The following is a 17,417-nucleotide window of genomic DNA, read 5'->3' on the forward strand; positions in this document are numbered from 1 at the left end:
TTATTTTATTTTATTATTTCTCATTGTATTAAAAAATGCTAGAATTTATTAAAAGCCAAAAAGGCAATAATTTATTAGTATTTGAAGGCTATTTGTTTAGCATTCACAGAAGGAGTTATTTAAGGAGATATTTATTTATATCACAATTTATTTGTATAAGTATTTTACTTTAAACGAATTGTAATATCGTTGAACTCCGTATACTAGATACGAGCTTATAGCTCAGTTGGTATATGTATCAGCTATTATTAATGTATTTTATTGTAATTATTTAATTAAAATTGTTTTGGTTGAATAAATAAATAAATCTAATTTTTGACGAATATTTTTTTTAAATTTTGAATTAATAATTACGGGGGATATTATGTCATGGAAAATTTTTGTGGGGATATTATGATTTAGGGATATTTTGTCGTGGAACCAGTTGTATAAATATTTCTTTTATTAGTCTTAAAAATTATTGACAAATAAATTAAAATATTGAATAATTTATAGCTTTTAACTTTAAAAAATAAGCAAGTATAATGATATAATGTAATATGTATCTAATTATGTTAAAATTAATTATACATGGATATTTTTTTATATTGGAAAATTATTTCATGGCGTTATAATTTGTTTAAATTTGAGATAAAACATCTGTATCAATCAACCACTTATTTAATTAATCGTTGTTTCAGAAGATGAGTACGTAATCATTTTTTACATAAATTGAAACTGTTTGATGTACTTGCTATTTAAACTGGAGTTTTGTTTGGTCTCCGTTATTTTAACTTTCGGTTTTAAGTTCCTATAATGTTGGATATTTATGGACTGTACAAGAGGCAAAAATCTATTATTCAATCTTTGATTTCGAATTTAATCATTTCAATGCGACCATTTGTTAATTTCAATGAATAAAATATATAATTTGTGGGAAAACTTCAGTTCAGTTCAGACCCCAAGTCAGCCCACAATCATTATTTAGATTCTGAATTTAATAGTCTTATCGAATGATTCGACTTCAACCTATCTTGTTCTGATCATGATATAAAAATAAAATTAAAAAAGAAGGAGTCAATAAATTATATTAAACCAAAATAATAAAATATAGGTACAATATTAGTTTTTCGTCAACAATATTTTTCTTAGTTAATACTTTTTTTTTAATTATTACTGTATTAAAGAGCCACAGTGATGTAGTGAAGTTTAAAGATTTTCTTGGTTTTATCTCAACTTTTAAAATCTTTAACAGCTATAATTATACATATAGCTAATTGATATAAATATTTAAAAAGCTAAATTATTAATTTTCATTGGGTATTCAAATAGTTGTGTAAGTTTTAAAGTTTCAGGCCTGAAGAGATTACATTTAAGTAGCTAGGCGGGTGTGTTTCAGGACAAACAGGACGAGGCATTCTGCAGTATAATGTAAATTATTAAGTATACAAAAAGTGCAAAATTAGTTAAATATTTAAAAATGTTTTCAACACAGTAAAGTACCTATATTGCCTATATATTACGCCGCGTCGACGCTTGTTGTGTATTACATAATATCCCGTGTAAACTATAGTAGTAGTTGAAAACTCGGATCAGTTCGGCCGAGAACGTTTTCAAACAACTGTCTTGAATATTTAAAAGATTAAAATTCCCATTTCAAAAAATGTAAAATGTTGTAAATAGTGTGTATACTTGCATTATAATAATAATATGCAGTAAAAACATCATTTAAAATAAAATTAATATTTAATTTAAATAATAACTTACTGTTCAATAAATGTTGTATGAGTATAAATTATTATTTTATTAATTTAATTTAAATTCAAATTGCGTTTTTTAAAACTAAAAAAAAACTACTGCGAATAAAACACATAATATGGTAAACCTGATATTTTAAGAATTTGTATTTTTATTAAGTAATAAAAAAGTATTAAAAGTTATTAAGTAAATTTGATAGCAAAGGTAATTGTGATTTTATCGTTTGTTTTAATTTTTAATAACAATTTCAGTTTCTAATCATCAGTAAATATGGCAGATAAATGTTTAATAACCTATATAAAATGGAATATTTCAAATAAATAGTGTTTTTATAAGCTACCCAATTTGTTTTGAGCATTCGTGGACAATGAGTTATGTTTCTTTTATTATTAATCCATAGTAATCGGATTATTTTTTTTCGTCAGTCATTACTACTTACTACCACTGATCCGAATCATGGTAATACTGTTTCGTCGTCTTGAGAGATTAAAAGCAATTGGATCAAGACCGCCATGAACTATAACCTAGGTAGATACTTTTGTACGAATCGTTCATTTTGTGTGACTTATTAATGATATTTTCACTCGTATAAAAGTTAATTGATTTATATAACAATAATAATATTGATACTGATTTGACTTTTTCATATTCTAGGCGAGTACACAACGTTTCAAAAATAATATCATGTGTCACAGGTCTTCGGTGTTTTATAATTATTATTATCGTTGAACCGTCACAACAACGCACTGGACGATTAAAACCTGTCAACGATTTGGGTGTCTTCGAGATACAGGCGAGGTATGCCTACACCAAAGCCATGTACAGGGAAAAACCCGTAACGATATAATATTATATAGACTGATTTATTCGGTCAATGATATAGCGACGACGACTACTGTACACGTTCGCGTGACCGATAGCTCGTCTATCGATAATATGCCAAAAACGGTGTCTCGAATAAAAGCGAATTTATCACTTCGCGCGAAGACTCCGGCGACGCCGACCGGCGAATACACGTCACTCGCCTTCGCGCATAAAGCTCGCACGATATGGCCCCGCGACGCGTGCAATTATACGCGCGCGCACGTTCTTCGTTTTGAAACTTTTCGAGTGGTTCATTGCACAGTGCCGTCCGCTATCCGCGATACTCCGCGTAGACACTTCAGATTTGTCGGATTTAAAACCCTCGCGATTTCGTCACGATTTGTTTACAGAATCACTGAAAAAAAAAAAATCAATTTTTGCGTGTTGTGCGATATTATTATACTTCAGGTACCTATGGCGAGTGCTCGGCACACGTATATATATATATATATACAGTAATGTAATTATTGCGTCGGACGTCACGTGTTATTCAAAAAAAACAATATTTAACACAAAACATAAGACCCGTATTATTATCATAATAATACGTTAGTTTACGTTTATGAAGTATAAACATAATCGTTGTGCACCCCTATTGCTGCAGCGGTACCACATTATACGGAATATAGTGCATTCACAGTTCGTTAGCAGAGCAATACACATCGTCCAAAAAATGTATAGGCACGCACAAGATATGATCGTTTTAATAGTGAGTATATTATACAGAGTTATTATCTATTGAATATTTAAAAAAATATAATGTTTTTTTCTATATACTTTCTGATATTTAAGACGCATGCGATTTGATCTTTTTCTATTGTCTTCAATCTTTTCACTCTTATAGTTCCCCCACGTTTTTAATGCTTATCAGTCAAACAATATTTGTTCAATATTCAATGTTATTTTAAATAAATCATTATTAGAATAAATAAAGTGCTGTTAACAATTAAATAATAAATAGTGGATAGCGAATTCGCCAACAAACATAATAGTGAAAAGAATACATAAAATCGTATACGTTAAAATTGCATGAAGTATTTTAGTTTATATTAATCAAACGGGAGATAATATTTCTTAAGTACGGAAAATCACTGATAAATGTTATGTATTGTCATCAATATTAAGTTAATAGTCGTGTCGTTTAGAATAGATAAAAGCGTTAGGAGTTTAGGACGAGTTTGAAAAACATCTACAGTAGGCTTGTTTGAAGTGGTGTATACTGTATAAGGTGAAATGGTATATCGTTAGATCGAAACATTAATCAATAATTCGTTTAATTTATTATGGAAATTACGTAATTTTTTTTACTTTAATTGGAGTAAATTATTTATTGATAGTTGATATATTATAGTACTCTTGTAATCAAGATCAATAATAATAAATATAATCTTTCGGTATTATCATCTCAACGATCCGGTAAAATAAATATATAACTTTGACCACGGTTTTGCCTTCAATAAAAAACTATGTGGTATTTACAAGTATTGTGTGCATTTGTTTTTGTAAAAATACAATAACAATATTAAATTATCAACGAAATGCTTGGAAATGGCATTCTGCATTTAAACGTGTTGAGGAAAGAGATGGCAAGAAAAGACAAATACTAAACGTTACAACATATATAACTTTATTACTTTTCAAATAAATTAAAAATATCATGCCTGTATTATATATTATTATATTGTATTGGCAATTAATTCTTACAAGCAAATTTTTTTTTTTTTTTTGACTGAAGCTATAAAATGCATTCCTATCCATAAAAATATTATATATCTGCACGTTATTCCGTATAATAATAAAATGGTACGACATTGAATATTGATAATTATTGTTTTAAATATCAAATATTTATTACTTTTTATACTATTGCGATATTCACGTACCATGCATATAATATCATAAATGTATATATTATATATTATACATAGATCTAAAATATATTATATAATATGGAAAATCGTTACAAATACAATCGTTTTGGTTATATCGTTGCCAACATTGATTAGTCTATAAAAAATAATCTTACAAGCATACGAGAGATCACAATAAAACGTTATAATATGTTCTATATCGTTATACTGATTTTTTCGTAAACATTTGTTATAGTTTTTATAAACATAAAGGTAAGTGTACTAATATATTTTATAATCAAAATTTGATCTGGCATCATCGATAGACATACTAATAATAAAATAATAATAATAATAATAATAATAATAATACAAATACAAATAATAATAGTATAATATAATGACTGTATATATTATTCTCGTGTGTATTTAATAACTATTTATCGTACATATTTTTCTTATATGCTAGTTAGGTTAACTTAATATGCCTACGTATTTGTTTGACATCATCAATACGTATGCATATAAATATATAATAATAGATCAGCGACCGATTGGCAAATTATAACTTTATATAATGGCATAGATATTAAATCACAAACTACTTATGATAGTATAATAATAATAATAATAATAATAATGATAATTGTTTACAAGAAGGACTTAAAACAATACTTATGATCGCATCGAATAGCATAAACGTTTTGATACACAATAATTGACTACACAAAAAAAAAAAAAATTATTAAGTAAATAAATGGTTCTGACAAATTAAGTATGCGTGGAGGGAGAAGAAGGAAGGGTGAACGGTTCGATGTCAATGGAAGATTGTCTAAACGTTTGCAATTGGAGGCGATCTTTTTTTGTCCCTTTGAAAATATCCCGAACACCAAAACGATGAAAATACAACAATATAAAAAAGGAAAAATATAGGTATTGCGCGTTAAAGAAGATACATGATAGAGAAATCAACATAATATAGAAGAAGAATAAAAGTGAAAAATACTATTAGAGCTTTAGCGTGTCGAGTCGTAAGAAAAGAATAATAATTCCGTTTGATTGAAGGCTTCAAATGTACACGTATAAAACTAAAAATTGGCATCTATTTTGTACAGGCGTCATAAAAAAAAAAAATACAATTTAATTTTTTTGGTTCTCGATGAGAACACACGCGATACATATGTAGTAGATACTATTATATACATCGCGCATTTTTATACGTATATAGGCTATATTATAATTAAAACATGTACATAAACTTATTTTACACGATAGTTTTACGATATAATATTAATAAAATAAAAAAAAAAGTGACGCGAGAGATAACACGACTGTCGCTGTCGGAAATGAAACACTCGTCCCAATAAGTACTGTACACCAACCCACACACATATACACAACCACCACGTGATTGTACGTTGGCTGATATCCGGGGGAAAATAATAAAGGAAGCGTATACATTTAATCTATCAGTCGATGAGTCTATCTGAAAAAGAAAAAGAAATATATAAATTAGAAAAATTAAACTCGTTTAAAATTGAGTATATCTATATAGTATATAATATATATAGTATTAATATATGTACTTTTTATCAGAGGTAATGGGTGTTAACTAATTAAAAAAGAATCCATTGTGTGGCAATTTAGCTTTTTACAGTTAATTTGAAAAATAATACGTTAAGTTAAAATTATATTTATACATATTATTCATAAATATGTTTCTATAGTTAAAACTAATTAATTCTTGCATAATCACGCTATAATATATACAATGATTTTAAATATAAATAAACAAATTAATATTTCTTTATTTAATAATTACACAAATGCGTAATTGCCTAAACCAGTTTTAGTGTCTAAAAATAAGATGTATTTTTAACAAAATATTCAGTTGTTATTATTTAAAAGAACATGAAAGTTTTTAATATCATTGTAAAACACCTAGGCAGTAATAAAATAATAAATGTTAAATTTTTTGTAACAGATTTAAGTTGGAAATATTTTTTGTTATTTGATCATTTTTGTTGCAATTATACAGGTACAAGGCAATTTATTAAATATGCACAACCCATTTTTATGGTTCGTTTATGGCGTTGTGCAATATTATTAAAATTATGATTTTTGAAATTTTCGAATATTCGCTCATAAAACTCATTATTTGGAATGTTAAGATTTTTATGACTATATTAGGGACCGTGTTAAAGGTGATATAATTTTATTTTTTCATTTAATTAATAACTTTAATTTTTTTCTTCATAAAAATGTTGATGTATTTGACTTATCCGGTGACACACCAGTGTATTGCGACATACTGATTGAGAAACACTGGTATCTTCAATAAAATAACACGGCAAATATAATAGTAGTTCGTATTTTGATTTCGATATATACAACAAAATTAAAAATTAAAATAATTTATTTAGTAGAAAGGATAAGTTAATATTGGCAAAAAAAGAAGTTCTTACACTAAAAATGATCATCTTTAAAGAATATAATATTTAAACGCATCATATTTTAATCGCAAAAATGGGCCGAGTATACCTAAATAATCACTAGTTTGTACATATACCTATATATTATATGGAAATAAAAACTATTCAAAGTCCTGATGGATATTTTACTGACCTGTGGTCCCTAACGCGCACGAGTGTCCTCGGCGCGACCGTGCATCCTTATAATAAACGTGTGTGTGTGTATATTTATATATATACAATACGTATGTATGTTTTATTATCACTATACGGCGCATCCTTTTTTCACGCCGTAAAGGACCTTGAGCTCGGGGAGTATGACTTTTTTGATGAGACTGTACGTTTTGGACGCGAGAACCTGTCGAGCCGGGTCTTTTTTCAACGTCTTGATGCCCGGCTTGTGCGTCAGAAAAGCGTTGTCCAGTATGTGGAACTCGTAGTCGAGCACGCACAGAGTGTAACCCTGTAAACAAAAATAACGAACAAATAAGTACCGATGACAATTATTAAACTAATCATAATCATAATTATCATGACTCCCCCCCCCTTGCTACAACAATCGATTATGCATAAAAGGAAAGCTCCATTAAACGAATACGCGTATTACCCGGACCACGGTCGGAATATTACGATCCCGAGGGCATTATTATCATGCAGTATAAATTATTACTCGATATATGTATAGTATGCGTATACGAATATTATATTTTTATGACGGCGAATTAGCATACATTATATTATTATTAAGGGACAATGATCGATTATTGTTATTATTTTCTTGCAGACGTCCATCGGGAAATCGACAATATAATATGCACGATTTGATTAAACTTTTATAGCCTAAATACACAAATACTCTAAAAATAGCATAGTTTTAAGAGATTTACGAATTGTAACTTAAAAGGTAACAATTTTCAGTTTTTTTTTATCAATTAGTTATGAATTAATTTAAATAGAAATAATAATAAATTATAGATTTAGTTTTGTGTAAGACATTTTAAAAATTATAAATTTATTCGATCGATTATTTTAGTCTCAAAGCCCGTCACAACTAAAAATGTAATCAAACTTCAGGCACAATTTAAATTTATTTATTTTTTAATGTTTATAAAATATGTAATTTTGTTTTGAAGTATATAAGTTATATTCATGTTTAATTGAGTATGAAAAAAACTTAACTTTCGTGTTTAAACTATAAATGCATTATAAAACGTTGACATATTTAATCAGAATTATTACAAGTTTAATATAGATGAATATGCATTGACATGTACAAATCCGAACCCTACTCATTACTATATAAATTATAATAATTATTATAATTGATCATAACGATGGTCATGTACACACATACCTGAGTCATTTTGTCCATTTTACCCTCCCAGCTCAGTCTCTCGTCGTACAACGGATCGTTGTGTGTGCCGATGAATATCGGCTCCCAATGCAAATGGTACCCGGTCCGCTTGCCCGTGTGGAACACGCTGACGCCGGGCTTGGGCTTGGCGCTAGCCCATTCCTTGAACTTGGGTACCGTGTGACAGTCGGGGCACACTTTTTTGTGGAAAGTGATGGCCGAACCGTTTTTAAGCATCGATACCTGTTGTAGGAAAAAAAATGAATTAATCAAAATTTGCAAAGGTCGTCTCTTGTGTGTAAAAAATAAAATTATCGCAATATATTTTGAAGTGTTTAGTATTTAAAAATGTTATTATATATGATTATGGTTGTATCAGATGAAACGCGAATCGGTAGACGGCAGACGAAGACCAAAATCTTGCAAAGAATGATTGAATGCTTATAATATCGTAACGTCTATATAAACATAGAAGTACGAAATACGCGTATCGGATGAAGCCAGTAGCCTACGAGATAGTAGCAGTTACGAGGAGGATTGTGATCGTCTACTCCTCTCTGTTGAGCTGAGTTCCGAAGAAAAAAAAATTATGTATCGGTTTAATAGGTATTGTAGGTTTTAAATACATTTTTTAAACTAAGTAGGTACGTATAATTTGATGACAATTTAAGAGTGACAATATAGTAGACACTAGACACTAAATATTATTGATTAAAAATTAACTGGTAAATAATTTTGGTATTAATTTTGTATGAATTATTTTTATTTGGTGTGAGGGGACACGAATTTGTATTGAAAACGTTTATAGCTTCATCAATTGAACAATTGCCCCTGCTCCACTTGAATAGGTTATGTATCCGCCATTGGGACGATATCAGTATAAAATAGAAATCTGTTTTGTTTAGTTTTTAATCACGCCTAGTATCCGGTACCGAAGACACGGTCATAATTTAGACACCGTGGCGATACGATCATGTTTTCGTGATGAAGTTCATAAATTATAACACGCAACGTTTGTATACTTTTATATAGGTACACTTATAATATAAGTATTGTCTTAGTATTGTTTCTGAGTCATTAAAATATGTTCACTAAGGACAGTAATCCTTCACGATGGTTTGGAAAAATTAAAAAAAAGGAAATAGTTGTAGTGTTGGATTTAAGTTGTAAACTGTCGATACATTAATATAAATATACTACGAATTTTCCAATTATCGTAGTGCCTGTATTTGCCAAACCCCATTATCGATACAATAAGTCGAACAACTCGCGGAAGCTATTGGTTCGAGTAAACATATTTCGTTTATCGTTTTCGATTTAGACGCGTCAAAACGATCATGAAATATTCATCCGATCGACACTTTTTAGTTAACAGAAAACGAACGATTCTCGCTTGAAAAAAAATAAAATAAAATACAAGTCCGTTCCTATCGCGATTGTCGAAATGTACATTTTAAAAAACATTCTCTTCTGGTTGTTTCGTCGTCAAATGAATTCCCATCACACGCAACGGAATTATAATAACGTAATAATGTAATCTCGATAAAAGCCGAATGCCGCGAACTATTATTTCATTAACAATATTATTTAGTAGTAGTACCCGGCGACGAACGATGTCACGGATTAATGACGAACACCGCCGTCGCCATTATTATTATTATTATTATTATTATTGCGGCTCGGCTTTTGTTTCTTTCCATCCGCACGTCGTCGGCTCGTCTCTTCACCTCTCGCCGTACCATTAATATTATTATAATAACGGTAATGGTGACGAGTGGATGAGGGGCGCGCGCGGGAGGGGGAGGCAAACTTTTATAATACTATTGCTTTGGGGAGGGGGGGAGGGGGGGAGGGTTCGCTAACCATTTGGCATTCGCGTTTTTGTGTTTTGCGAATGCGCGCGAAGGTCGCGGCGGTGTACTCGCGATAACAGTTTTAATTATTATCATTATTATTATTATTCGTATAAAATAAAATAATAATATCGCAGCGCAGACAAACGCCACAACGATTACTGTGCGTTTGCCGTGTCGTAAATAAAAATATAGTCCAAACTAGTTATTTTTCTTTATATATTTTCCACGCGCGCGCGGCTTTATCGAGAACTGCAGTATAATATTATTATACAGACACAAACGGGTTGCCCGCTCGTGACCGTCGGCTGCGCAGCTCATATAATATTTATGACTGCCACGGCGGCGGATTCGGGTAAAACGGATAATTTTTATAACGTAACACACACGTAGGCACACCGTACGCAATACATATGTAAAGACATTCATAAATAAATCATACGCGTTTTAGATATTATTTTCGTTATACGAGTTCGACCGCTTGTTATAATACATAATAATATAATAATTGCCGTCGTCTCATTATTACGGGCTTCGTAATTTACGACGGAATCAATTACGCTCCGGAAACGCGTATTTTCCGTGTATTAAGCGGTAAATTCTGTCCCGGAGAGGAATCCATTACGACAATATAATGTAGTTAATAGTCGGGTATTATCCCGCACTATCGGTCTGTACACCAGAAGACGAAAGAAAAAAAAACGACTAATAAATAATAGGAAGCGATAGACGTCAAGATAATCGTTTCGAATGTCGAAAGATGATTTTAATTTCCGTTATGCGAGTCACTTATTATGTATACGATTTATTTATAATATACGAAAAACATGATATTATAATACGGTTTAATACTCATGTACATATTATAGTCACGCGGTGGAGTACCTCTATATCGATCGAAATGTCCACTGCAAGTGTGGGAGAGGGTGTGAATAACAAATACAAAAAATAATACTGTATGATTACGGCGCGACGATATCTATATTATAATTACCTACACGCGTTCGCTAACGATATAGTATATATTATTCTTTAACCTTGGAATGGGTTTCACAAACGGCGGCGTGTTTGTCAACTATTTAGGTGTATCTAACACCGTACAGCCCTGAACCCATTATAAATAGTGTTGTTATAATATATTATTATTTAAATCGTATAAATTATATTTTAGTATTGTTCCGTTTTTTTTTCGGGGGACAACCGTTTCACACCTAGACGTAGAAAACACTAAAGATCGTGATTCATGACACTATAAATGTAGTATACATACGTGCAATACGTTCGCATTGTGCGATGTATAGTTTGTGCTGCCTACCCGTCGACGATTGTATAAATATAATAAATATAATATACGTTTTAGTAAAAAGATTTCCTCGACCCGTTATTACGTCGGTGTAATTTCGTATCGGATCCGAAATGTTTGAATTGAATCGGTTTCCGTCGGTCAGAATACTCAGAATATTATTATTCAAATATTTTATAGTTTTATTGAAATCAAATTTTTTAAGTAAGAAATCATTGTAATGCGAAAAACGTATTAGTTACTCGGCTTTGTAAATATTGTATGATCAAACATTTCCAAACAGGTTATTTTTGTCTACTTAAAATTAGATAATACAAATGATGACAATTAAATTATATACTTGTCATTTGGCTCTTACAGGTCATCGTCGTCGTCCCTCCAACCGGACCCGCGACGAATCTCAAGGCGACCGATTCCAGAGAACATTCGCTATGGTATCGTAGGTACTAATATATTAATAATATAATATACATTTTTTCTCGCATATTACCTATATATATACATAGTACATTATATTTGTGTAATTTCATAGACGAAGTCAGATAATAATAGTTAAAAAACAGAAAATGAATATATATATATATAATATATATTTTATATTTTACTCTAAAACTTAAAAGTTAAATTAAATCACAAAATTAATCCCATAAGTTGAAAAGTTTAAAAAAATATTTTTAACTAGATAATGACCGCGTCGTTGGGGTTCGCATCAGCGTGGAGCAGGACATCTACAAGGTGCAGTTTTTCGTTCGTATTATCTCAACAGTGTCGGCAAATGAAAACCAAAAGGTCAGCGTATACAACGACTGAAGCAAACCGACAGATTTATTGCGAAATATAAATACGTTTTTTACGGGTATTTCAAAACGTCTATGCCAGCAGACAGCGGCGGACCTAACCTGCATCGTCGCGGCGCTCGCCCGAAATGGTACAATAATAATAATATATTATAGCATCCTTTTCTTTATTTTTCGCTCTTACATTCTATTGTGTACCCGCCGAGCTACAACCTTGCGGTTCGTCAATGGAACCATAATTCAAACGTATTTGTTTTTAAAATTCCTATTGTTCGGCGGACAAGTGTATTTGGTACCTACTGCTGCAGTAGTACACATTATTATTATTATTACAATACAAATGCATAATATTATAATATACCTATACTTATAATATTATTACGTTGATTTACCCGCGGCCGAGATAATATATCCGCGTGAAGACGACGATGACGCGATAACGATCGGATTATGCGCTACTAGGTATTTTAATTATACAGAGTGATTCGTCAGACACGTTCGCCACCATTTTATTATTTTAATTATTCAAATTTTGATTACTTCTTGAATTTTCTTGGTTCGTAAGGTTTAATAACTCAGAAACCATTCGTTTGGATTTAGATTAATGTATATATATTATTATAAAAACCCCATCAGCTATAAACAATTTACAGTAAAAAAGAAGTGTTATACTTTGAAAAAAATTGTATTATCTTTTCCACTGAACACCCTCCATTGAAAAAAAAATTAAGTACTCGAAAATATGGTCTTTTAGTAGGTACCTCTACAATTTGAAATTTCGAAAATTAGAAATCAAATAAATTAGTGATTAAAAAGATACTATAATGTGTAATGAGTAAACAAGTTTCTTGTATCACCAGCCTGTATAATATGTACATATAGTAATATATAAATATAATGTAATAAATACTAAATCATACTACCGTGTATTTTACGTATCTACTCATTTAATGTATAATATTTAGCCGTCGTCGTTTTTATACCGTTAACGGATTGTTTTTAAATTTTTTTTTTATAAAAACATATTTCCTGTTGTAGTTGGACGCCGCCAATAGACGAACCGTGAAAATATACATTATATGCGCGTACATCGTGTATTATTAAAATATTATAGGCATTGTTCGTCGTTGGGTTTCGTTTCTTTGAACTTGAACTTTAGATTCGAATTGAAGACGAGAATATCGACGTCGTCGTCGTCGTCATCGTCGTCCTCGTCGTGGTCGGTCGCGTTTCACCATGGCGGAGGAGGCCTTGATATATTAACGATATATAAATATATTATGTACTATAGACGCTATGTCTACGCATGGTTTTTCCGGGAAAATCGTAAAATAAATGCTGCCGCCTCTGCTCCAGCGACTTTTAATAATACACCTACCCGACAAACAGGAATTACCCCGCCGGCCGTTGCAGCTGGTTGTATGTTGGGTAGTAAAACCGAAATTAGTTTTTCCCGCCGTTAAGGTATTTTTTTTTCTAGTTAATTATTAGGTTCTTGTTCAAGTTTTATGACCGACCTCTGGATTTTATTAATATACACCGCGGCATTTTCCGAATAATAATAATAAAAAAATAATCGTGCATTGTATACAAAATTGTATATTTTACCGAGACGGAAATTTTCGCGCAAAGAAAACGCTCAATACTCGCAATACAAAAAGAGTTTTTACGAATATAAAAATGTTTTGGGCGAGAAAAAAATTAAGAATTAAATCCAAGTTTTCAAACTAGCGATACCAATATTGTATGATATATATATAATATTATAATATATGTTATATTGATCGAATGTACAAATTAGCCCAATCGGCTCAACAGTCTAAGATCATTTTTTATAAAAAAAAAAAAATATATATAGTGTAATTGTATGCCAAATGTATAATGTTTCCGGGATAACACTGTTTCTCTTTCAAGTACAGTTGACTTAATAACATTTTATTGACATTAAATTATAAAAAATAATAATTCCGATTTTACTTCCCACCACTGTTATCGATTATTTTGTCGAAAACATTGTACTCATAGTGAACGTATTATTGGTATAGGTAAGTCGTATGAAGGTCTTCAACATCTAACCCTATTAAAAACTGTCATTGCTGCAGTAAGTCTTAGATATATTTTGTCAGTCTCAAACGTCGTTGCACAGAACTAGCTATATCAGCGAAACACCAAAGACTCGGATAAATTATTATAATGCAGTGTGCGCGGTTTGTGCGCAAATTCACATGAAACACCGAAGGCATAATTTAATATTGTACGTGTTTATAGATATGCTGCACCAAGTTTTACTGCCAATCCGGTGCATTGCGCGTTGTAAAACGGTCGAACAATAGCTATGCTATAATAATATACAGCAATACAGCATATAAATTACAATAATATATTATATTGTACGAGCCAAAACCCCGGCCGTTTTGCGTTTTGTATATTACAGCAATTACGTGACATAATAATAATAATAAGTAATAATGACGTTATTATGGATGTAAGATGTTTTAGACGTATGATATTTTATAATTTTGGTCCGACTTCAATTGGAATCATTTGTATATTTGTTTTTTTGGAAGCTTACGATTCATATCGTATGTAACATAAGCAGAAAAAAAAAAGAATACGGGATTAAAAAAAGTTAATCATCTATCGAGTTAAACGATGTTCGATGGTAATAATTAATATTCGTGATCATCAATATTGCATCGGTCGTTTTAAAAATATGTAAATTAACAATATAACTAATATGTTTATAATTATTGAGAAAGTAGTAAGATGATAGTACAGGTATGTTTTATACTGACTATTGGTGAAATTTAAAAAATTCGTTTTTATTCAGGTTTTCTAATTTAATCAAAATTATACAACAAAATCATTGCCTATATTTAAAATTTTTTTTTTAAATACAATTTTATATTATATTTGATATTTTTGATTTTATATTAATTGCGTGTTGATGTTAAGTGTTGACATTTATCATTTAGTATGCGCGTATTAGGTTAGGTATTTCACGCCTATAATAATATATTATTAAAGTATAATACAAAATATTCAGGACGATAGATGAACACTTTTTTCCCGTGTTTTGGTTTAACTTTACACCCGCGAGCTTATAAAAATCATGACGTATAACGCACGTGCAGGTATATATATCGAATGATATGCCTGGTTTGTTACCGTGGGTACAACTCTATAAAACGCATTAAAGTGCATACCACGGTCGTATTCTTTGGTATTTGTTTTATCGTTAAGGGAAAAAAATCATTAATTTTTGTGTAATAGCTTAATATCTATTAAACGCAGTCCTATTATGTCATTTCTTTGATAGTACACGACAAGAAATAAATATTGTACCTAACTTTTATTGAATAATATAACTATCTCTGATCTTTGGGGACTTAAAGGCTATACAAATGTTTTAAATAATATGTACGAGAAGTTATGCGATTAAATATGAAGCGAAAAAATATGCATTTAATTTTTTTTTTCAAACTTCCATATTTTTACTTTTAAAATTATAGTGAGTTTATTTTAAGTTTGGATTTTAAAATGTTAACATAAATAATTTAATTCTCTACTTTTAAAATCTACGATCGATGTACAATATAGGTACGTTGCATTATAAAAATAGCCACGGACTTTGATATGTACATATTACAATATCATAAATATTGTTAGTTATGAACTCATGAATTCGTGATGCCGCAATAAGATTAAAATCTCAAATCAATATATTTGCGAAGTTTTAAGTATGTATATTACTATTTTAGATACCATCTATGTGTTAAAATAATAAAACATAATCGTCATAATCACTTGGAATTAAAAAGTCTGAATGAGTATAAATATGCGCTACAGCATTTAATATTGCATCGGTAAGTATTGGTAGAATTGAAATTTATTTATGTATAGGTACAGCAATAAATGTAATTAGTAAAAAACTACACGGTAATCAAACAAAATTTTAACCTATTTATAACTTACGCTATTTGGAGAAAACCCAAATTAATGTTTCGAGATGACAATAATTATTATATAGGTATATTATACTGTTGTCCGCGGAATCGCCGGGACTTGTGATTGAGCAATGATTATGGTTTTTTGAGCAGGCTAAATTTAAATGTTATCCAACGAAATACTATGAATATCATATATTATACAGCTTTTTCGTTACTTCAATTATTATTATTATTATTATCATGTGCGTAATTTATAGAAAAAACAGAAGCGTTTAAAATTTAAGTGCGGCCGCAGCTAGTTTGCACTCTGCGATATTTAATGTGTTCACAGTGTAGTTTTGTACGCAGACGTATGAACACTGTTTGAATAATAAAGATCTTCTGTGCGTTATTTTTAATTTATACGAATCTAACTCTCGCGAAAGCAAGTATAGGTGTGCAATGTTTATTATTATACCTTGGCAGCTATTCGGAATCTTAACTCAAACGCACAAATTTTAAAACAAAACGTTTTAATTTTCAGACAAGCCATGTGATATATTGATTAATTACCGCTGCGGACGTTCCTTACACTATTTATTCCGACCTCGTGTGACTCGCCGATTAGCGATCAGCGATCGGTAGTCAGTGATTACAACGCCGAAACGCTTTTAATGTTATGTACCCATTCAACGCTTAACGCTGCAGCCGCAGACCAGAGATTATTACATATATTATACTGAATATTGAAATGTAAAATAATAACATGTCGTTAAACAACGTCGTCATCAGGACAGCGGATTGCATTTAAAATTTGACCGTAGTACTTACATTTGCTTTCACCCAATATAATTGTTACTGGTGATGTAACTGTAATAATGCACAATAATTCTAAATATTATGCGATAATTGGTAAGTAGAAATCGTTAAGGTTATTTCATTTGTGTAAACGCACAATATGCACACGATTGTGTCTATTTTAAATATATCTCGAAAACGTATTGTATATGTAATAATAATTGTCGCCTTGAAATATTAATTTAACTCCTTAATACATGTTATTTATCATAAAACTCGGGCGATTTGAAATGTTTGATTACACTATAATTTTATTTTTTATTTTTGCTACCGACGCTGTTGTTGTTGTATACTACCTACCGCTGCTACCACCAAAGTACTATATTTACATTATAAAATTATTTTTCTCCTCGGTGCCGGTGCACTATATATTATAATATTATAACGGAGCGTATTTGTAT

At 30.4% G+C, this 17,417-nt stretch overlaps 1 protein-coding gene across 1 annotated transcript in view; it reads right to left on the reverse strand.

The window, feature by feature from the left end:
• Positions 1–4,205: 4,205 nt before the first annotated feature.
• LOC132928548 (beta-1,4-glucuronyltransferase 1-like) overlaps positions 4,206–17,417 on the reverse strand; it is a 67,031-nt gene continuing 53,819 nt past the window's right edge. The window contains 3 exon segments of the mRNA XM_060993311.1: positions 4,206–5,937; positions 7,077–7,385; positions 8,277–8,519. Of these exon segments, the coding sequence (XP_060849294.1) occupies positions 7,188–7,385; positions 8,277–8,519 (441 nt within the window). The 3' untranslated portion in view covers positions 4,206–5,937; positions 7,077–7,187.

Source organism: Rhopalosiphum padi, chromosome 4, assembly GCF_020882245.1.
Source record: "Rhopalosiphum padi isolate XX-2018 chromosome 4, ASM2088224v1, whole genome shotgun sequence".
NCBI classification, from domain to species: Eukaryota; Metazoa; Arthropoda; class Insecta; order Hemiptera; family Aphididae; genus Rhopalosiphum; species Rhopalosiphum padi.